At 39.0% G+C, this 24,249-nt stretch overlaps 1 protein-coding gene across 9 annotated transcripts in view; it reads right to left on the minus strand.

The window, feature by feature from the left end:
* Positions 1-5,750: 5,750 nt before the first annotated feature.
* The window catches only part of RBM47 (RNA binding motif protein 47), a 96,202-nt gene continuing 77,703 nt past the window's right edge, over positions 5,751-24,249 (minus strand). For 6 of the 9 annotated variants that reach the window (XM_042469348.1, XM_042469353.1, XM_042469349.1 and 3 more), the window contains exons 2-5: positions 14,916-16,078; positions 10,001-10,207; positions 7,644-7,843; positions 5,751-6,159 (exon numbers count right to left, since the gene is read on the minus strand). In XM_042469348.1, coding sequence (XP_042325282.1) covers positions 5,914-6,159; positions 7,644-7,843; positions 10,001-10,207; positions 14,916-16,047 — 1,785 coding nt within the window. In that variant the 5' untranslated portion in view covers positions 16,048-16,078 and the 3' untranslated portion in view covers positions 5,751-5,913. Of the gene's footprint in view, positions 6,160-7,643; positions 7,844-10,000; positions 10,208-14,915; positions 16,079-18,669; positions 18,780-24,249 lie in introns of those variants that run through there. The other 3 variants (XM_042469351.1, XM_042469355.1, XM_042469356.1) reach the window with 3 other exon arrangements.

Consider the following 24,249-nt stretch of genomic DNA (forward strand, 5'->3'; position numbering starts at 1 on the left):
GGGTCGACTGTTTCTGAAGATACTATAGGTCTATGCAAAATACAGTAAGAAATTCACTTCTGTAAAAAACAAACGAACAGTGACACAAGTACCTGGGTACAGTATGTTGGTGCAAGCCCTCAACGTAATAAAGTTTTTTAAAAAATAATATAGGCTCAGGTCTCCTTATTATTAATAATATTATTTTGCATGGTGGGATAAAATAAAGCCAGGGCAGAGAGAAGAAAGGGATGATTACACTCAGGCCCAGAACGTTGAAAAGTTAATTTTTTGTACTAGATTGCTCAGAATCCCCTAAGCCAATATGGCCTACTGGGAGATATAGTCTAGGAAAGTAACCATTTCAATGCTCTACCCATTAGCAGCCATTCTACAAGGGCTTGCACAGTGCAGTCTTGAAAAAGTGTTTGACCATGTGGGTGAGATAAAACAAAATTGTTTTTTAATTTTTAAATTTTAGATTACATCTTAATGCTTTTGTTTTGTTTTTAAATTTGCTGTTCGCCACCTTGAGTCCCTGTAGAGGGAGAAAGGTGGGATATAAGTGAATTAAATAATAATAATAATTCAGGAGGTGGCGGTCCAAGAACCACCAAAAATCACACCAGGTTTTTTGTGGGTTTTTTGGGCTGGCAAATGCCAGGCTATGGATGCCAGCCATGAAAGCCTTCGACTTTACATCACATCAGGTTCTCAGCAAAGCTCCAGCTGCTGAAAGTGGCCAAGTTCATAGGTAAACCATAGCTAGACCTGTTCTACTTCAGACTGCATCTGCATCTCTGTTATGTATGAATGTTCCTCCATATATGAAAATACAAAATCCGTCCAACACACCATCAGTCAGGAAGTGCAATTCTTGCCTAGCTTTTTCATAGCATGGTGAGATTACTTTTTGTATTTAGGAACATTTTACTATTTGTGTTGCCCCCATTAATCTGATACAGTTCAAAGAGAGGTGCACCATATCTAGAAGAGCTAGGCTATGGTGAGATACGGGCCTCAGGCTAAATCCTCGGGGCTCGTACTCAAAGAGTGACAGGACATTTCTGGGATGTCACATTAAAGCAAATCAACTCCATAAAAACATTTCAGTAGTTAAGGTGGTCCTTTGAGGTAGGGTATAGTAGTTCTTCCAGTAATAGTGGATTATTTTTTTAAAAGGACCACCTTTTGATAAACTATTTTTTCCATTTCTCGTGAAAATGATAGTCTTGAAAATACGTGTATTTCATATTATAATTTAAATTCAAGAAAGTTTTTCTGACTAGGACTGCTTAGACTCTATTATAAATTATAATTAACTGCATATACTGTAATTATGTTTAAATTACAGTAAATTTGTGCATTTCACCTTTGCCTTAGGGATTCACACTGGCTGCATGTGCATGTCAGACTAAGCTGTCATGTTAGCCATGGTTTGTTGGTCTGTGCATTAATTGTCCTACACATAAGGAAATATATCACAGTTTGTGAAGTCGAAGGCTTTCATGGCCGGCATTCATAGTTTTTTGTGGGTTTTTTGGGCTATGTGGCCTCCTTACCCAGGATCACACTGTGTGTGTGTGTGTGTGTGTGTGTGTGTGTGTGTGTGTATATATATACCCACTCTTTTCCAGGTCAGCATTCTCTGAAGATGCCAGCCACAGATGCTGGCAAAACGTCAGGAATAAACTCTTCTAGAATATGGCCACATAGCCCGAAAAACCCACAAAAAACTATATCACAGTTTGTTTTCCCCATTTTTGGGGGGAGGGGTCTGTTTTACTTCTTGGGAAACAAACCAGGGACAATCCACACTTTTGGAACTCAGATGTAATGAGAAGCCATGGTTTTAATAAATTAGAGGTCATGTGCTAAGAAGAAACCGTGACTTCTACTTGAGGTTTGTGGCAATTTAACAAACAATGGCTTATTTGTAGGCATGGATTCAGATACAATAAGAAGCCAAAATTCAACAAACCACAGTCTGCTTTACCATTATGTGCAAAATTGACAATTAAATGCACCATTACATGAACAGGTTGGGATTCCAAAATGTTATACATATACCCCAGTAATTCTCTTCAATTTGCTAGTGTTTTCATAATTGCTTCCATGTTCTCATGCAGCAATACGAGATTTTCAGACTTGGCACTCTCTCTTTAAAATTATTGGGGTGAAGGGGTGGGGAAGTGCTATAGACGCTTCTGAATATGTAGAGAAGCTGCCTTCAAAGTCCTTCAGATCCCACCTATCAATGGTATATAATTTATTGCACACCTCACTTTAACAAAGTATTTAGGTGGTACCAGGGCATGTCACCATAACATAGACTGAACCACAGTCCAAAGCAAAATTTACTGTATTTTACACTCACTGTTTTGCTAACTAAAGCCTTTAAACAGGCCACAAAATACTTCAATAATATTACTTAACAAACATATTTTGAAATAAAACATTGAAATAAAATATTGGCTCTGTGGCATGGCCACATGGCCACAGCAAAAAGCAAAATAAAACAACTCTTTAAAATGTATTGTGAAGATATTTACATGCTGTTATCTTTAACAGTGGTCCCAATCCTTCCTTCTCCAATGCACACATTGAACTCCCCTTAATAATGATGACAAGTTTGAGTGGAAGGGTGCACGAGGCAAGAGAATAAATGCCATTTAATTGTACTACTACACCCATATTTCAATATGAAACTTGATAAAGCCACTGTAAAAAGCAGGGTTATTTTTTTGTTTTGCTTTCTGTCAGGAGCACATTTGGTTCTAGATTCCAGTGGCATACATTCTGTCTCTGCAGTGTACACTTTAAAAGAATAATAATTAGCACTTCAGGCTGCACTTTGTATGGGAATACAATAACATATGGGGATTAAAAAGGATTATTCACAGGCATGCGTATGGCCAGAGTTGAACTGTACAGTATGGTTTAAAAAGCTGTAAGAAATCACAACCTACCATCCCTTATTTTATCTCTGCACACGTAATAGTTCCAGATAGCTCCTGCATAAGCCTTCTATCTTGCAAACTTACTTCTTCAGCACCACTTATATTAGGTACAGTTTTCACCAGGGATCCAAATATTTCACAGTTCTGTGAAGATAGAAAATGCCCTTGCAATATAGTAATAGCTAAGCTTCTTAAGTGGCCTGAAAGTTAAAATAAAATAGTCAAAGATACAGGTGGCAATTAGGTAGGAGTGAGAATTTCAGCTTAGTTCATTTTGATTAGAATTCATCAGAATTTAGATTTCATTCATATTCTAAAGTGAAACAACTTGAGATGTTAAAAAGAATTAATGGGGGCGAAACCAAAACTGACACACTCACTTATCCCTAAAATGGCTGCATTTGAATGGTTGGGAATTTAGCCATGTTGGTATTAGAGGGCAACATTTAGAATATTAGACAGTAATACTCTAATTAGCACTGAAGCAGAGTTACCACCTCCTTTTTCTGAAGGGCCATAATTTAGAAATGTCTAGCTCAGGCTAAGCCTGGCAAATACAGCACGGCCGTTCCATTCGCAGGCACAGCATATGTGGCTTCCTTGTGCTGCTATTCATTGTGTGTGCCTGTGGCGCATGTGCGTCGCACCGCCGCGAACATAAGCCCCATTCTATTGAATGGGGCTTGAGCTTATGCAATATTTGCCTTACGTGGGGGGGGGTCCGGAATGGATCCCCGCATAAGGCTCCACTGTGTGTGTGGGTATATTAACATTCCTATTGTGCTGAAAGTGGTAAACCCAAACTGAAAAAAAGCAATACAAATTAAAGAGTATAGAATATATTCCAGAAAATATCGAGATAACCAGAGATCCTTTCCCCCCACTATCACTTTGTGTCTTGGGATTTGAAATAGCATGTAATGATAGACTGGCAGGTATCAACAAATGCAAGGAGTTCATACTCTCTGTTTCTTTCTCTCTCTGGGGTCATTCCCACTTACATTTGAATCAGTGCACGATTTGTGTTTGCTCCGTGTGGGTAAATTGATTCCAAAAGGTCCAACGTTAAAAGCGGATCTTTTCATTACCCCCCTGTAATTGCTTCTTTTTTGGCATGATTGTCATCCCCACTAGTTTACATCACTTCAAAATGCATGTCAATCATCTGTGCATCATCAGTGGTGTAAGCAGCAGCTTGGGCAACCCGCCTTAGGAAATATATATATATATATGATGTGATTCGTTGTTTTTGCAACTAGTTGTAATCAAAGTGCAGGAAGTAGTTGCAAAAGCACCCATTGGTTACACCCCAAGCTCAAAGATAGCACTGAGAGGGGGGGGGATGGTGGATCTACCATTAGTCTCTCCCCTCCAGAATGAGGCAATTCAGATCCGTCGTTCCCACTTGTTGAACATGCTGCAGAATCGATTCTTTTCAAAAGAACCACTTTTAAACTAGTGTCAGGATAAATTGGGTTTTTTTGCATTTGCCTTGCTTCATCGTGATTGCAATTAATCACACCAGGATCAAAATCGGTTTCAAATGGGAACGACGGTCATATAAATCGATTGTCAATTTGCTCTATTCCGTAGTGGGAATGAGCCCTCTGACATTTTGACCAAGATGCTCATGAATAGATATGACAAAAGAGCTTAAGGTATCAACTGCTACCTGATTATTTTAACTGGAAATACAGTGGACCTTTGTTATACGCTGGGGTTTGGTTCCAAGATCCCCCGTGGATAACAAAATCCATGGATGCTCAAGTCCCATTAAATATAATGACATAGCAAAATGATGTCCCTTATAAAAAATGGAAAATCAAGGTTTGATATTTGAAATTTATATATTTTTTGGAATATTTTCAAATCCGTGTATAAAAAATCTGTGTATAAGAAGGGCTAACTGTATCATGGATTGCATCTGTTGCTTTCTATATGCCTGGTACTGAGGAGGTAAGAACTTTGATTAAACAATATATGGAAAGCCAGTTTCCTAACAGAGGAATAGCACACTGAACACATACACCTGCAGACAAAGTATTGAACAATCTAGATTCACATGTGCAGTGATACAATAAGGATCCATATACCTATGTTTGTTTGTTTTTATGTTAAGTTGACCACTTCTGTAATAAATGTATATCATTGGTCTTCTTATAAAATATAAATGGTTTGCATCTGTTTTGTGTCTAAAAATTACAGGATGCTGATGAATACAAAAGATGGCTCTGTGGAAAATGCACAAAAAAAGTTTTCCTTAACATTAAGTATAGTTCCATATAAGCAAATATAAGGGACCTTTTTAAATAACAACAGGTGTTCAGTTGTGGCTCTAGATAACAAAGAAACCATACAAATGCCTGGACATAATGCACACATCTCAGACACTTTCAAATTGCACTTTCCAGTTTAACTTTTTAAATAAGACACATGTTTGTATATAGATATAGATATATATTTAAAAAATCTATTGCATGTATTTTTAAATATCTAATAGAGTTTTCAAAATATATTGTTTAAAAACTTTTCCCTACCTGCTCAGGTGCACTTTTTAATATTTAGTTGATATATTATTAAAGGCACTACAAAATAGAAATCTCTGGAGTGCAGAACTTGCTAAAAAATAACCTTCATGCCACAAATATAGTGAATATAACATAGGAAAAAAAAACCCTACAACTGTATATAAACCTGTGAAGAAGAATGGGCCCTGAAAAATAAGCCATTTTAGAAATATAAGAATATAGGCATATTAAAATATTTTTAAAAAGCCTAAAAAGTTAGTAAAAACTTCATGAGTATAAAAGATTTCAAACATGATGATATATTTGATATAAACTTCACTTCCAGGTTTTATCATCAGTTTACTCACATCAGGACATTTTCTTCTGTAGGTTCGTTCTTCATAAATAGTAAAATGTTCCTTCAAGGTTCCCCCATCCCATCCCACCCTCACCAATGGCCAGCAGTCTCAGTAGGTTTGATAGACATCATGGATTGGAACCTGGATTGTTGCAGCTGGAAATGCCTGAGGGATGTACCCAGCATATCCCCCATATGCTGCCGCAGCAGCTGCCGCAGCTGCATTTTTCTGTAGTGTGGCTATTGTCGCTGTAGCCGGAGCAGCAAATGGAACATAACTTGCACCGTAGATTCCTGCAGCTGGAATTCTCTGCACATTTGGAGCCATGGTGTACACAGGAGTTATAGGCCGGCCCTGGAAACAAGCGTTTTAAAATGGATTTTTGATAGGAACCAGACTTATGTATTCTTTATACTTGAACCCTGGTAACGCAGTAGTTAAATGCCTGTACTGCAGCCACTCACTCAAAACCATAAGGTTGCAAGTTCAATACCAGCTAAAGGGCTCAAGCTCGACTCAAGCTTGCATCTTTCCGAGGTCGTTAAAATGAGTACCCAGATTGTTGGGGGCAATTAGCTTACAGTTGTAAACCGCTTAGACATTGTTAGTTCAGTATGAAGCGGTATATAAATGAAGCTGTTTGTTATGTTATACTGAAATGGGGTGGACAACAAGGGCAGGTCTAGGGCCTAATTTCTGCTTCTACCCAGAGGCTGAACAGATTGACAAAACACAAATACCTTCTACTTCTCTGAAAGGTCCAGAGGTACACTGAGTGGGCATTTTAAAATATTACATAATGCAGGGGGGAAGCCCTCTAGCCAATTTAAAAGGTGAATTGGTGCTCCTAGTTGCTTTCAAAAGAATGTGTGTGTGTGTGTGTGTGTGTGTGTGTGTGTATCAGGGATGTAGCCAGGATTTTGGGAAGGGGGGGTTGGGTGTCATAACACAATGGCACGCACATGCCACATGTGCACGCGCCATTCATTGTATTCCAGCGCAGCTTCAGCGTAAGGTTTGGTTGATATTATTTTTAACATAAATTAACGGAAGGGGCGGGGAGTCTGGACTCCACAGACCCCCTCTTGGCTACATCACTCTATATATGCTCCTTTGGAAGCATCTAGTAGCATCAGTTCACCAACAGCTGCTTTGAAAATGTGACCAAAGGGCAAATTATATATAAAATTTGCCTCTTTGGTAATATTTTCAAAGCAGCTTTTGGTACTTGGAATAAGATGGAATCTCTCTATGTCAAGGAAAATGATCTGCTAAATTTAGTACAGGGTTGGGGAAAGTACAGCCCTAGGGCTTCATGTGGATCTCCAAGGCAGCATATGAAGCCCTTGATCCCTTTTGACTCTTTGGACTGCCCTTTTTCTGACAATATATCTGACAACATATTTTGACAATGAAGAGACTCCACCTTACTCCAAGCACCAAGAGCAGGTTTGAAAATCTTTCTGCTTCTCAACCCATATGAGTTTTAACACATGTTGAAACATCACAGGACTTGACACTATGTGTTTTAATCCTTTGTAGTAAGAGACACTTTAGAATTGTGGACATGAATTTTGGAATAAAGCCAATGGGAAGAGTATGGCAGGGGAATAAAGTCAATGGGAAGCATATGGCTCTTACTGAAACCCGACAAGTTAGCTAATCTTTAAGTAGCTTGGAGACAACCGTCAGCAAAAGTGTCCTGTTTTTCATGTTGCTTTTGTAAAATTGTAAACAAACAAATAAATAAATGCCACTTTCAATGGGAGCACAACATGAAGCCAGTCGTTCTGTCTATCCTGGACAGACATAGTGGAAATCACTTTAAAAAAAGTTACCTGAAAGGGAGGAGGGGTTGAAACTGCAGGTATTACAGCTGCTGCTGCTGCAGCTGCTGCAGCAGCACTAGCAGGATCCTGCTGGACAGCAATAGGGCTGATGATATGCTCCACTGCATGGATCTTCCCATCTTCTATCATCTTTGCTGTTGGTGCAGCTTGAAACATGGAATATTGAGTACCAATAGTTGGAATTGCCACTGGAAAAGACCAGAACAAGATATCATCAAGGAAGACTTGAAAAAACCCTGTTGTTCATTATACTACAAATAACGTTTCTCCCAGTCCATAACCCAGCATAGAGCAGAGGAAAGTAGCTTTCTTTTTGGACTGAACTCCCAGAATCTCAGCATGGCCACACACATGGCCATCTTTCTAAGCTCTAGGTTAAGAGGAATTATTCCATTTTAACTTGAGATCACCAATCCATGGGGTTCATGTTCATTTTGACGTCTCTGTTGCGAACCACACATACCAATGTCAACTTTTCACAGTCTGATGCCCTCCATGATTGCTGCCATGCTAACTGAGGTTGGTGGGTGTTGTAGTTTAATATCTAGACAGCATCAGGCAGAATATGCTGGTCTATGTGATATCTAAATAGCTGAGGATGGTGGGAGTTAAGGTACAACATATCTGGAGAATTTTAGGTTGTGCAATAGTGGTGGTGAACAGAAATAAAGTTTTTTTACTTGCTTGATAGTGAAAATCCACCCACCAGGCAGGAATTCACATAGGTTCCCTTCAACAAGTTTCTGTCCAAGATATAAATACTTCTCACATGGCACCACGAAGGAGGGGATATCTTTCCAAAACTACATGCACTTTACCAATTCAGAAGAACAAGCTCCTCCCTGCCTCCCATTTGTGGCGGGCTTGTAAAAAGGGGAAAAGTTACTGGTCTGATTTTATAATGTTACCAGAAATGTTTTTGTTGGGTATTGTGGATAAAGAATTGAAGAGAAAATATTGTTTGCTTCTTTGATATATGACAACAGCAGCAAGAAACTTATAAAAGGACTGAAGCATTGATGATGGATTGTTAAGGTTGCTGAGTTAGCCCAAATGGCCAAATTAACATGATGTCTAAAGGATAAGCTCAAGTGAAGACTTTTGGAAAGACTGAAAATTCTTACGGTTTTTAAAATAGTTTTTATTAGCAATAAGAAATCAACCAATGTAATAATGTGGTTATGGTTTTTAATAAGTTTATTAGAATTATCAAGTTGGATCTGTACTGGCAGAATAATATTTTTCCCTTTTTATTTTTCTTTCACATTACAGTCAGGATTGGGGTTGGGTGGGGGGTCAGAGCCCTATTGGGTGTTAATTATTTGTCTTTTTTCCGCTTTTTTTTTAAAAAATTCCTGTCTTTCTGCATTTTTATATATTTGGAATGTATATTGCTTTGATTGTAAATTAATTGTTCATGTTAAAATAAATAAAAATTAGAAAAAAAGAAAATGAAAAGCAAGAAGTATTAATGCAGCTAGTTCTTCACATATCTTTAGAAATAACACATGGAATCTTTCGACTTGCCAAAAACAAATAAAAGGGCATATTTCTTAACCTAACTCCTTTGGGGTTGTCAATCCAGGGAAGTTGGTTTCAACTAGGCCTTTGAATAATGGCAAAACTGAAAAGTACAGTACAGAGAGCAGAAAGCTAACTAGCTGTCTGACACCATTAGCAGGGCCAGTGTGTATAGTCATTTGAGTACTGGACTATGTCTCTGGAGACTAGGGTTCAAATCCCTGCTCAGCCACGGAAAGCCACTGGATAACCTTGAGCAAGTCACACTCTCTCAACTTCAGAGAAAGGCAATGGTAAGCCTCCTCTGAACAAATGTTACAAATGTTTTCCCTCTCTACCATTGTGCTCCAGCATCTCCAGGGGATTTGGGGAACAATTTCCCCACATTTTTAGTCCCCTGGGCCATTTTCAAGAGAGGTCTTTTTTTAAAACTGGTAGTGACCCTGAAGTTGAAGCCATTTTCTGTTTTTAAAAAACAGCCCAAAACAATCTAGAGAAGGCCAAAAACACAATGAAACTGACCCCCATGCCTCCAGGTTGTGATTCTGTTCACTGGGTCAAATTTGATGGGAGTGTGGGGGCAGCCCTCCAAAGCAGTGTTGAGGTCCAATATGGAGCCCTAACATCTGGCAGTTGCCCACCCCTGGCTTCAAGGCTGGAAAAATTACTTTATTAAACTACTGGGATATTCTGGGCATTGTAGTCCAACAAAGTAAATTTCCCAACCATTATCTTCTCTTTCTGAAGGAACCAAAAATATAATGAGAATGTATTTGCCATCACTACCATGCCAATGTTTCTCCCATTCCAACCATTATACCAACCTGTGCCAGGTTTAATGGCAACTGGGCCGACAGTAGACAGATCCAAATTAGGTACAAGCTCATATCCTTTTTCTTGCTGTTTCCCTTTCCCTTCGTGATATCTGCTATATATACCACGACCTGCAGAATATCCCCCAAAGTATGAACCTCTTGGGCCAGGGGCTCTGTTGCCTGCTGCACCTCGTCCTCTGCCTCTAACACTGCCTGCTTGGAAAGAAAAGCATAGAACTTAAAACAAACCCAAAACAAACTATGCACACACATAAGCAACAGTAGCAATCATTGAAAAACCCAGATAATACTTGAATTAAAGGGATAGAGGGAATTATGCACTTTATGGCTGCATTACAGTCTTGGTACATATTTTTAGCATCTACCATGTGTTCCTTGTTGAATATATGGCATGTGTCCAAAGAAGATTTTTTAATCCTGTTTTAGTTGCCCTAGACCAAAGGTGGACAACTTGTGGTTTTTCAGATGTTGTTGGAGTGTAACTCCTTCATCCCTCATGAACTGGATATATAGGCAAGTGCAGATGGGAGTTACTGTACTGTCCAACCACTTCTGGAGAGCCACATGTCATCCACCTAACTAAGTGGTTGGTTTTGCAGAGTGAACCAAGCAACTATTTGGAGAGGAGACAGATTCAGTGGGCAGGACATAACCTGGGGGGTTGGGGAAACTGCCAGAATAGAAAAATCTCAAACAGTAAGTGCTGTTTCTTGGAGCAACAATACTAAGATGATACAACTGTTAGTTAAATCACTGCAACGAGCTTTATGGTGGGCTTATTTTAGAAAATCAACTGTTGTTGGAAGACTATCAGCCCCTCTCAGAAGGAGTTCCTGCCAAGTGTTCATCAGTTGGGTAGAGGTAAAAGGCCTCTCCAGAAACAGGAGAGAGGAAAAGGGGGCCTCTTTCAGATTACACATTTATGGCCATGTGATTCCATTTGAACTGTCATGGCTGTATCCTGGAATTTGTAGTTGTTCTGAGCCAAGTTAGACTTGGCTCAGAAGTCTAAGTACCCTTTCCTAGAATGAAGATCATAGTGATATAAATGTGTACAGTGAAAGGCCAAGCAGGCTCACACACCAGTTGTTGATGGCAAGCTGTTCAATTTTCACCAGCCCAGTCCCAGGTCTTGTTTTTCCTCAGTCATCATAATCGGTACTTTGAAATGAATACATATAGGCAGTCATCTTAACTTTTGTAATCTAGAAATTACATCCTTTTTCTGATATCTGCCATGATCATCAGTGTGGCTACAGCATTTAGGACAGATTAAACTGCAGTGAAGTTTCAAAGGCTGTCCTACAAAGTATCTTTTGCTTTGAATTTCTTTGGACTGCAACTCCTATCAGCCCTAGCTAATATGCATAGTGGAGAGGGATAACTAGACCCACCTGGTATTGGAAGTTAAACAGGGCCAGCCCTGGTTACTTCTTGAATGGGAGACCAACCAAGGAATACCAATTGCTATAGGCAGTATTTCAGAGAAAGGAACCGGCAGAAACACCTCTGAGTATTCCTTGACTAAGAAAACCCTATGATTTCCAAGGGATAGCCATAAACCGATAGGCAACGAAGGCATACACACACACACACACACACACACACACACACCCCTGGAAGGCCTTTCTTCAAGCCATCCTAAATATTCTCACATTCTTGTTTGAGACCTGATAGTTGTAGGGACTGCTGTGCTGTCCTGAGTTGATGCAGTACAAAGGTATCCCTGGGTAGGCAATAACTTATTTGCACAGAGGAATAGAATTAGTTTTATACACAGGCTTTTTATTCTTATACATATATAAGAGAGTTACTGCATGCCTAGAAAGGCAGTCTTTGTGGTAACCATTGAGATACAGATCAAAAGTGCTGAACACAAATCATCAGGTACTAACAAACGTAGTGCCTCAATGAATGATTTATGTAAATGATGATAAAAATGTTTACTTAACCCTGACACATCAACAGCTGAGTTGGGTTTACTGTATAGTCTATTAGGAAATAATTAGGTTTGCATTTCCTCACATTTAGGAGGTTACATTTTGCTTTCCTCCTGCTGGATCTCATTTTTGCAATTAACTGAATGGATTACCATACCGCTAAAACCATCTCCCTAAAGTTCAGGACTGAGGTTGAAGTTTTACGTTGCCAAAAAAAGCAACAACCACACACAAGAGAATCACATGCTTGAAAGAAACCAGTCCAACCCCTTGCATGATTCTATTAAGTTTTAGCAGGGAACAAAAAGTCTCTGGAAAAAATACCTGATCTAGAAGATGCCAAACAAAGCTGAGCATGCACGCTGGCCAGAGAATAATGAGTGGTTCATGTGGAAAAATGGAAAATCAAGTGGGACAAGGAATGAAATGGAGTATCATGGTGGAAACCCTGGTTGATTTGAACTTTGAGCTGGAAAACTAAATCTTCCAATGATTGTTACAAGTCTCACTTACATTACTAACTTTATAGTTGTTGTGTGCCTTCAAGTTGTTTCTGATGTATAGCAACCATAAGGCAAACCTATCATGGGATTTTCTTAGCAAAGTTTGTTCAGAAGAGGTTTGCCATTGCCTTCTCCTGAGTCTGAAAGCATATGACTTGCCCAAAGTCACCTTGTGGGTTTCATGGCTGAGTGGGGAACACTCAAACCACAATGCCACATGGGCTCGCTGGCCCTTTATCTAATTGGTTTTCTTTTTAATATAGTCCCATAAAACACCACTAACAAACAAGAGAGGGATTTAGAATGCCTGAGAAAACCCTAAGGTTTGACAGAGTAGAATAAAAATCTTTGGAAACCAAAACCAAGCAGCAAACAAAAAAACCAGAAAAGAAAACACAACACTTTAAAATATCTGAATGAAGAGGGAGCAAGCTCAGTCATGGAATGCTAAATGCTATCAGAATGCTACAGGCACGAGGAGTACAGTCAACCCTCCATATCCACAGATTTTTTTATCCATAAATTCAACTATCCATAGCTTGAAAATATTCCAAAAATACAGTATATAAATTCCAAATAGCAAAGTTTGATTTTGCTATTTTATATAAGGGACACCATTTTATTATACCACTGTATATAATGGGACTTGAACATCCACAGTTTTTGGTATCCATGGGAGGTCCTGGAACCAAACCCTAGTGGATACCAAGGGCCCACTGTACTGAAAATCAGTGGTGAAACAGACATGGCTAGCTGGCTGGCACACTGAGCAAGAGCACTCCATGCTGCAACCTTTTCTTGTAGGTCTTGCTTGTTTTAGTTTTGAATGCATTACACTTATTATAATAATGTGAGCAATATATAAGATCCTGAACCATTAATTTTTTAAAACAATGGTACATTTTTAAGACAAAAAAACATAATAAAATCAACTCTTCAATCATTTGCTGCATATTTCTAAGAACATCTGCTATTTATGTAGTAAAAACTTCCAAAGCAACAATTCTCTTGTTGGGTTGTTGCAGGAAAAAAAGAAAGATCTTCTTCCCTCAGCTCTAAAAACAATGGCAATCCGAACGCAATCATGGGGCTTCACGTTATTGCATGATAGACTACCACACACAATTTTGGGCAATGGGAAGTCAGTCTGAACGCAATCATGAGATTTCACGTTATTGCGTGAGAGGTGATCACACACAATTTTGGGCAATGGCAAGCTATTTTCAGGGAATGGGAAGTCAGTTTGAATGCAATTCAAATTCACGTAAATTTGCTGAACTAGCGAATTCACATGAATGCGTCCTGGTCCCACTTTCTTTTCATTTGAAATTAAGAGAAATTCATCCCATGTGATAAACTCCAAAGTGTTATAACTGTGAAAGAGACCATAGTCTCATAGACTTGTAAAGCCCTTTAGAGCCCCTCCAGATGAAGAAAAGTTTCTGAAATTCCCAGTACAAAATTTCTATACAAACTGATTTTATTTTGGAGATATAGATAACATTTTCTCCATCCCAAAGTATTTCCTGGGAACTCCTGGCATTACCAAGGACTTTTTATTCCTACTTCCCAGGTCAGTTTGAATTAACCCAGGATTTTCCAAAACGAAATGTCTCTCTGCTTGGCTATCTCTGTTTTACCAGAACTAGCTGTCAGTCCCAGTAAACACAGCTATTGAGAGAAAAGAGGAATGTTTGCATCAAAACAAAATGGTTCTGATGTTTTAATAAAGGAATATTGTTAATGCACTTTGACTGTAACTCTTGAATAATAATAAAGAAAGCTCAGAAGAAATCGGTTAAAACCAATTTCTGAAGTATTGTGTGTGACATGAAATCTGTGGGACAGAGGAGATGGAAAAACTTAGGAGAGGGAGAGAGAGGAAACTGGGATATCTGATGAAAAAGTCTGGATGCAAAGTTGGAAATATGCAGATAAAACGAAAACAAAAATAATTGGAAAATTCTCAGTACTTCCAGAGACTTTTTTCCCTCTTCTAAATGTGCCCTTAGGCTCCGGGAAGTCTCTGAGCAGGCTATTTTGTTTTGCTAGCTGCTGTAATAATTTCAATTTATTGTTTAGAAATTCATATATTTTTGCACACTTGAGGAATCCCCTGAGCACACACAACCTCTTATCTTACATGTTGGATGGCTCTGGTTTTGTTTTTTTGAAACTGACAGGTGGAAATTTCCCATCAAAGGGGATGAAAATTATGATACAATATGTGAGGGAGCCTGTAATAGTTTGTCATTTTTTAAAAATTCACATTATAGGCTGCCTTAAGCAACACTGTTGAGAAGCATACTATATTTTAAGCATTTAAAAAATCTGTGATCTGTGAAAGATAAGTGAAGAGCAAGGCATTTCACTAAATCACTTTAGATAAAGAGGCCCAAGGTGTCAAACAACCATGGCTATAACATTCCCACCTAAAAGTACCAAAAGTTGTATACCAACCTTTCACGAAATATTCTCTATTTGGACCAATCAAAGCATTGTATGGATATCCATAATATGCCAGAGTGTATGGATCACAAGAGTAAACATAATTTGGCTGCTGAGTTACTTCAGTCGTCGTTCCTCCTCCTTTCGCCGCTTTCTGATAACGAGTGTATTGCTCTTTGTCTACTGGCTTGGCTAAGGTCACTTCCAGGCAAGATCCTTCCAGCTCAATGCCGTTGAGATTATTCATGGCAAAAACTGCATCTTCCCGACTGGTGAAGTGTACAAAGGCATAATCTCGTATTTTTTTAACCCGTTCTACACAGCCAGGGTTAAACTGTCCAAACGCTTTTTTAATTGCCTCTTCTGTTGTTTCAATCATTAAATTCCTCACATATAGGATTTTTACCGTTTCCATGACATCTTCATCGACATCTATTTCTGGCTCAGCCCAGTCAACAGCAATCTGATGCCCCCAAAGTTGAATTCTTCCAGGCATCAGCTTCCTCCTTGCCATAGCAGCTGCTCTGTGGCTTTCATACTCCACAAAGGCAAAACCTCTGTTTTTCATCTTATCTGCCGCACTGGCATATACGATGACATCCAGCACACCTTCTGTCACCTTGGAGATCTCGTCAAGAATTTCTTCTCTCTTTTTCATCTTGGGGATTCCTCCAATGAAGAGCCTACAGTTATCCACACTGCAACACACCCCCAACAGTCTACCGGGACGGATTTCATAGTTGTTCAGTTCTTTGACAGCACGCTTGGCTTCATATTTTTGAGTATACATTACAAAGGCATAGCCACGGTTTTTTCCATCGAAGTCCATCATCAGGCGCATTTCATAGATCCTTCCTGCTGTCTCAAACACGGGGACCAGTTCATCTTCATAGACATCACGAGGAATTTTACCTACAAAGACTTCGCATCCACGAGGAGGATGGTGCCCTTCCCAGCCTGGTGGTGGTCCACCATACTTACGCTGGCCATTCTCTTGAATCAGATTATATCCAGTGCGCTCTACTAGTTGTATTAGTACAGGTCCATTTGGAGCATTAGCCACTTCTTCAGGGATATGGACTTTATTTGCTTGCAGTTTGGAGGAATCATTACTCATCCTAGCGGTGGAATCTTCAGCAGTCATTATGGCCTAAACATTCAAAGTGTAGGGATACCTGGACAAAGAGATTAGAAAATGGGACATTTATTAGATAATCTTAACAATATAGAAGAAGAGGTACCTGCTGGTCCATTTTCTTGGATTGCTAAGCAGCAGATATGCAGAGCTACTTCATCAATTTAAGATTCAACTACAACCCAATGTTCACAGTACAGTATACTAAACTTCACAAAATATCCTATTCTAGAATAATGCGGGTGGGTGGGTGGGGAAATGCTATTAGAGGATACTGGCCACATATCTTGAGTTTATAGAACACTACAAACAGAAAGAATTAGTAAAAAAAGAATGCATGTTAGAAAATGTTGCTGTTGTTGTTCTGTGCTGGAAATGGGTGTAATTTCAGGCCTCCCCAAGAGTTTGCTCAGCAACAAACACTGACAAATTACTGCTATAACATGAGCTTTATTGGTGGCAAATGATGCAGCAGATAGTACACAGCAGAGAAGCATTCCAGTCCTTTTGCCAATAGGTCTATCATCCCCTCACAGCCAATGGTAAAACTGGGCTCCTAAACAACAAATTCTACCCAGACCATCCCCAGCCAGTGATCTAAGTACAGTTCCCCTTGCTACATGAACAGGGCTCTTTGGCTGGTCTGCACCTCTTACAGGGTGAGGCAGATGGAAAAAAGTTTCCTAAGGGTTATATAGTGCACAGGTAAACAAACAAACAAACAAACAAAAATTCAAAACGTGCAAGCATGATCCATCCCCCCCCGCCCCCATATCTATGAGAACTATGTAAGTACAGTTAACAATATAGGAAAATTCACTCCCTAAGTCAGTTCCCAGACTTCAATTCTTATTGTAGCCTCAAACTGCCAAACTAATGCAAAAAGTATGTATTAAAAAGATTATTAATATAAACTGACTTTTTCACGCCACTGGACAGCTGTTAACATTTGCCACGATTGCTAAGAAGGGCTCCAAAACTCATTTGCCTAGGGGCAGAAGCCAAACTCATACTATACTTATCTGCCATCACTGTAAATGGCCTGAGATGCTTGTTATGTTAAGGAGCATCTCTCCCTTTAAATACGTGCCTGAACACTGTGATCTGCTGGAAGGGCCCCTTCCTTTGTGTTCCACCTTTAAAAAGGATATATTATGTGGATATATAGGAGTGGGATTTCTCTGCTCTGGAACTCCAGCTGAGGAATGCCTCCCCCTTGGAGGCCTGATTGGCAGTAACTAGAGGCCTAATGCACACTACACAGTTAAAGTGCTATTATTCTACTATAATTGCCATGGTTCCAGTTCAGTTTATAGAAACCAACTGGACTGATGCTAGTAGAACCCTCCACTACAGTTTAGAGGAACAGTAGGTCTGGAGGTCAAAGGCACTCCAATGAGCTCAGACCTGTAACAGAGGGTATTGACTAGAGGAGGAGGGGAATGCTCTATCCATCTGCTACAAGAGGCAACTACATCCGCACTAGATGCAATATTTTAGAGAAAGGAGTGACTCTTTCAGCAACAAGTCAAAAGTATCAAAATACGGTTGGGGAGGGGGGGTTGCCTGTGCAGTGTTGGATAAAATAATGACAATACACACAAGCAACCCTTAACTAATTTTACAAAGCAACAGTCAAACTTTTTATATACCCATTATCTGTCTTCACTGCTGTGGAAGAGTAACACATGATTCTGTTGTATGTTTACATTAGCATAGCTGCACTGCTGTCCATTGGATTACTACAGTGTAATCGAATCAGGGCACTGGAAAGGACCATTTTCCTCTTGTGCATACCTCCACCCAAAGGAAAGGCTGTGCACCCATGTGCAGATCTATCACTGTTTATGGCTAGCAGGGAGCAAATATCTTAACACATATTGCATAATTAAGTTAAATTTGAAACCAACCAACCTCCATATGAAAAAGTAAAACTTCGAAAAGCTACTTATTTGGACTACAGTGGGATCTTGTTATCCGCTGGGGTTTGGTTCCAGGATCCCCCGTGAATAACAATATCCATGGATGCTCAAGTCCCATTAAATACAATGGCAGAGCAAAATGGTGACCCTTATATAAAATGGAAAATCAAGGTTTGCTATCAGGAATTCATACTTTTTAAAAATATTTTCAAGCTGTGGATGCTTGAATCCGTGGATAAAAAAATCCATGTTTAAGGAGGGCTGACTGTATAACATTTAGCACTGCAACACCCCAAAAGTAACTTTGTAAGGTATGAAGGAAGTACATCTTGTCCCCACCTTCATCTCAAATTTACCCATTCACAGTTTATTTGTAGATGAGAGCAATGATATAGATACAATAGTGAAAATGTGTGTATGTGTGTGTGTATACAATTTTGAAATAAATTAAAATACTGTCCCATGTCTGAAAATAAGACTACCAGAAAAAGTGATTTCAGAGTGTGGGAGAAGAAAAGGGATTAAAGGTCTAATACGTCAACACTGAAATATTACAATGCCCTGGGACAAATCTTATTAGTCTGCCATTTTCTCAAGGTCATTCTGATCAGTGTTAATTTTAATATTAAAACCTGAACTACATTTCACATAATCACACATTGTCATTTAACATTCATGAGCATCTTCCCCATAAGCTTCAGGTACACACCTTAAGAAAACAGCAACTTTCATCTGATCCTGTGGAATATCAGAGAAGCTGTTTTACATCCCTGCTGCAGAGAGGTTTCTCAATATGCCCAAAGTGTCAATAAAAAGCCTCTGTGAAAAAGGGGGTTATAAAATATTGACACAGTGGAGTATTTATTTATGACCTTCCCATTTTATATAGTAAAGATTGGTTCTCCACAGTAATTATGACACTGAACATCAGGTGAACCTTTTAGAAATACAGGTATAGTTTAAGGAGGAGAGGACAGAATGAAACAGAAATTTCTTAAAATCTTTCCTCTAAGAACAAAATTAGCTACAATTACAAATACACTGTGTTTGTGTGTCCCATTTAATTCATAATCAAATTTCCCCCCACTTTACTAAATCCTCCAAATGTTAAGAGTTTTGGATGGAGCTGTTTAACTGGGCAAATACAAGCTCTTTTGAAGAGCCACATCTTAACAACCAAAAAACATGCAACAAATTTAATGCATAAATTAAAATAAACAATGCCCAACTTATTTGGATGAAGTTGGCATGTAATGTTGAAATATCCCATTTTCAGGGTTTCTGTTTCAATCTGGCTGTTAATTTGTTGTTCTTTTGGTGGGTTTTTCACCATGTGGTAGTTTGGAGATATTTGCATAGCATCACCAATCTACTGATGGATGACAATTAATTTTATCCCCTTGCTATATCAAGCATTAAAACAAAATGTTGATAAACTTAAAAGTGATGTTGACACAGTTTCCTTTGATACAACTGAGTTGCAGATTGAATGGTATGATTGAACTATACGATTTGAAATGTCTGTCTCTCGACATCTACATTTTCTAGAAGGCAAATGCACTGTGTGAAGAGGCCCTGTCAGTAAAGTCTTTTAATTGAAACATACAAAAATTAATCAGTGAACAAAAACTATTAATCAGTGCCTTTGCAGATCAGGCATAAAAAAACTTTTATGACTGACATGGGAAAGAACAGCTTCTGGCCATCTGGCAGAGCATTTAGGCAGTCATTTCCCTTCTCCCCAACAATGTATGTTTCCTTTGTAACATAGAAAACAGACTGAAGGATTTGCAAGTACTCCACAAGCAATGGGCATTTAATGAAACTCCAGGTTATTGAAATGACCACCAGCCATTGAGTTGTGCAGTAGCACTCTTCAGACAAACTCCTTTTAATTTCAGAACTTGGAAAGATTACATTTTTGGACTCTATTTCTCAGAAACTTTTATCTAGCTGATGGAGCAATTTTGGGGATTGAAGTCCCCCTGCTACAAAAAAACCCTTTCCTTTCCAAGCAATGTTATCCATATATCTACAAGTTGATCTACACTACAAACCAGTCCGGGAGCTCAGAGATTATAGATGGCATACATGTTAGTATTCAGTTCTGAATGTGATACCTACAGACTTTACTGCAAAGGCTAATGTGATAATGGGATAGAAGAAGTTTTCCAGTCACCTGGGTACTAGTAATGAAGGGGGGGGGGGGGATACTCTTGAACACATCTCATATGTGAAATACCACTGTATGAAATGAAAGAGAGATACTACCATTTCAAAGGGGAAAATTAGTCAACAATATGACTCTGTATAATGCAGTTTCATATACTTAGGATAATTTTTTATCCTGCTAGCCATAGGGTACAAATGTAAAAAGCTATATGTATCAAAATGTTCATTGATACACACATAAAACAGAGTTCTATTTCTCAATTTTCTTCTCTAACTGGTGAAGTGGTGGATATTCTGATTTGGAGTTTAGCTGTAACAGTCAAATGAATAAGAAAGAACAAACAGATGTGTTGTTGGTGAGATGATCTTCTAATGGAATGAATGGTGTTGAACCTGTTGTAGATGACTTTGTACCCCCTCATGGACACTGTTAAGGTGGTTCTCTACTCCAGAGCATTTGCTAGGGTGTAAATGACTGCGCACAAAATATCAGCCCCAGAACAGTAAACCATCTCTAAAATTAGTTCTTTAGGCAAATGTTGTTTTATAATATATTTAACTTTTGATTGTTTAAGTGTAAAATAGCTATCCCACCTTGAATAATTTCTTTAAAGTTCAGATTAAAACTTGGAGTGGATTCACCACCCCGTTGACACAGAAGACACCAGTCACCCCTGAAGATGTCTCAGTCTTTGGAGAGAAAGGTGCCCAAGAGATGTAGCAAATATTGGTCAGTATTCTATATCAGCTACTTATTTAATTACAGTATACTTAATTATACAGTTGGTGCCACCCTTACTCAGGTTAGTCTCTGAGATAGCACAAGGACAGGTGTGTGTTCACACACCCATCCCCACACCAACTCAGGACCAGGGGCTTCTTCTTACCTTTCTATCTGAAAAGTCCCCCAATTGCCCCATCTGGAAACGGGTCGCCTGGCTGCACCCATGTGGCCAGGCACCCCACTTCCACATCAGATGGGGAAACATTCTAATGGATCACCTGCTGGAAAGGTAAGGAGCATGGGAGGGGGCTTAGAAATTCTTCATAAAACCACAGCTATTTTTACCCTGGAGTGAAAGCTCTTTATCCTGTGGTCAGAAAGGAGTGGGCCTGGTCAGAGGTGTTTTGGACTGTGTCATCTAAACTACATGACACAAGGCCAGGAGGAAGCCAGTAACCTCTCCTGGCCTGATCCTCTTTTCCTTGATGGAAACATCATTCACCCATACTCTGATTGCTGGCAGAATGGACCTCCTTCTCCTCATGCAGCTGATGTCCAGTAAAGTAGGCTAAGAGAGGGGAGTTACAATTGTGGCAATAGTGTCACAATCATGATTGCATAATGATCATGCATAAAGAATAAACCTGGAATGCTCTTTCACACTACACAATCACATGATTCAACTTTCATTGTCATAACAAATTCTGGAATTTAATTTAGCCCAAAGGCTACTAAAGCAATCCAGGTTATAAACTGGTACCTGGAACCTTTATAATACAGTCGCCCCCTCACCCATTTTTGCAGACTTGGAGTCCACATCCCTTGGAAATATGGAAGGGGCAAATGGAGGGCGACACAATGGTGTACGTGCCTGAGCCGCGTGCATGGCAGTGCACACAGGAGCATGCCACCATTGGAATCAATAGGAACTTTTGCGGGGTTGGTTCCAGAATGGATCCCCCGCGAAAACAGCGGGGCCACTCTACATGGATATGATAAGATTCTCTGCAGAAAGCATTCTTTGAGGCAAGTGCCACCTCAAAAAGGCCCTTTTCAGTGTACGTCATTCTACTATCTCCTGCATGGGCATCAATGTACAGAGTTATAGGCGAGGCTGTACATATGTTATGTACAGAATGTACATTATGTAATTCTGTACATAAAAAGTGGGATGCAAAGAACCAATGTTTAAGGCACCTGATATTGAAAAGAAGCATTAAAAAAAAAAAGAAAAAGAAATGTGCAACTCTCCCATTAACAGTATGGCTTTTGTACCTAAAAACAAAGACACATACTACAAAGAGATGATCTTGAAATAGCACTTGGGCCCAGACGCCCAGAAGTATTTGCTTTAAAAAATCATCTCAATGTGTCTGACATTGGCTAACAACTGGGCTTAGACATTCTGGATCAGCTGAAGTTTCCAAATAATCTCCAAGGGGCAGCCCCATGTAAGGAGTATTACAGTGATCACAGCACTGATCAAGCTGTTGGACCTCCTTAAGGACAACTATCTTATATGATTATAGCCTTGGTTATTAGAATAACACTGTTATATCAAAAGAGTTCAAGAAAAATTTAAAATCTACTTGTGCCTCTTGGTGTTCACTTACTATGACACTTAATGGAATGTAAAAGAAATGTACAGAAGTTGATTAAAATGCAGGCCAGTCTTCTTGGGTAAAAAGCATGCAATTGTATTATTTTACAGTAAATTCATGCCATGTTTATCCATGGGCAATTCTTACCCACATTGTTGCCTTATCATATTAGAACTTGAAAAGTTACAATGGCCGGAAGAAGAAAGCAAGTCCGCTATCCTGGTTTATTTCATTTTATTTTTAATTATATTAAACTTGTCTTGGTGAGTGCGTTATCATGGCACAGCTCACAGCACAACACATTTTGTTGTGGACCAGATGATAAGTGTGAGCAAAAGTTTCTGTATCAAGCATGAATTGATTTATTCTTCAGCCCTAAATAATTCACTTAGATTTAGGGACTATTTATTTCAACTAAAATTCAAATGTAGTTAATTATATTATGTTAGCTCACATTTTCTCTCTTTGTTTCTCTCTCTGTCTCTCTCTAGCACACACACAGACATCCCATCCCCCATTCACAATTTGGACTCTTTCATAATATCCACCTTGCACCCATGACTAAGGTATCATTTAGTTATTCATTAAACTCGGGTGCCAGTGGCCAACTTGCACAGATCATGCTTTTAACTGCCTGACATTGCCTCTGTGCAGAAAGTGAGGTTGGGCAGACCAAGCAATCATCACTGCTGTGAAAATTTATCATATCTGAAGAACCAAGACACAAAGTGTGGCAATTTGTGCCTGATCTCTGATCTGTGAAATTTGTACGAACCTTTGAACCTCTGGCTGAAACCGAGAAATACAGTTACTAGCACCACTGAGCAAAGTGCCAGATTAGATTACCTCTGCCCAGGGTTATTATACATTTTGTAAAAATGTTTAACCAGCACAGGAGGCCTTTTAAGGGGGCACATGTCTTATGGAGGGGGTCAGTAAAATTACCACTCAGTTCAAAGTTTAGTTTTAGTTGAAAATTCATCTGTTATTTTTGAAGTTAACATGCTATCAGCTCTCTGAAAGAAACAGGAGACACAAACTTTCCAACCCTCCCAATGTTGCTATGATCATACCTTCAAAGGTCTGACAGTAAGATCTGTAAAAATAATACAGATTTATACTGGGTTGGAGATCAGGAAGTGAAGTAGTTAGTTGCATTATGCATCTTATCAACCATTTCAGAACAACTACTGCATTTCAATTTAAGTTCAGTTTATCTTGGTTCCAGAAATGTGGTTATTTCTCTCTACAGTAGAACTGTAATTCACCATTTACATGCTCTTTTTGTAGATTTAAATGCTGGTGTTATAAATTCAAAGCCATATATGACTGTCATGGCAAATAAAGCAGCCATTTTATAGATCGAATTTGAACATGGAATGGAGCTAAGCAATCTATGCACCTGATACACATCCTTGTAACTTGCAAGGATGGAGGACTACAGTTCAGGACAATGCTGCATATCTCAGGATATATTTTCAACCATTTCTGTTACATACACTGGCAATATATAATACATGCATTGAGACTGAATTTGCAAAAATTTAAGAAAAAGTTTGTTCAACTGAATTTACCCCATACAGCTGCTTTTGATATGTCTCCAATGCTTTTTTTTTTTCTGATGTGAAACTTCCAATGTGAAACTATTATATTCCCACAATCTTAAAACCCACTTTAAAATATGCAGCATGGTGAAAATACTGCATCAAATGATGCATAAACTGCTCCCTCCACACTTTACACCAAGCATAAAATAAACATCGTAAAAGCAGAATAATACAACATTCTACTT

The sequence above is a fragment of the Sceloporus undulatus genome, chromosome 5, assembly GCF_019175285.1.
Source record: "Sceloporus undulatus isolate JIND9_A2432 ecotype Alabama chromosome 5, SceUnd_v1.1, whole genome shotgun sequence".
In the NCBI taxonomy this organism is placed as follows: Eukaryota; Metazoa; Chordata; class Lepidosauria; order Squamata; family Phrynosomatidae; genus Sceloporus; species Sceloporus undulatus.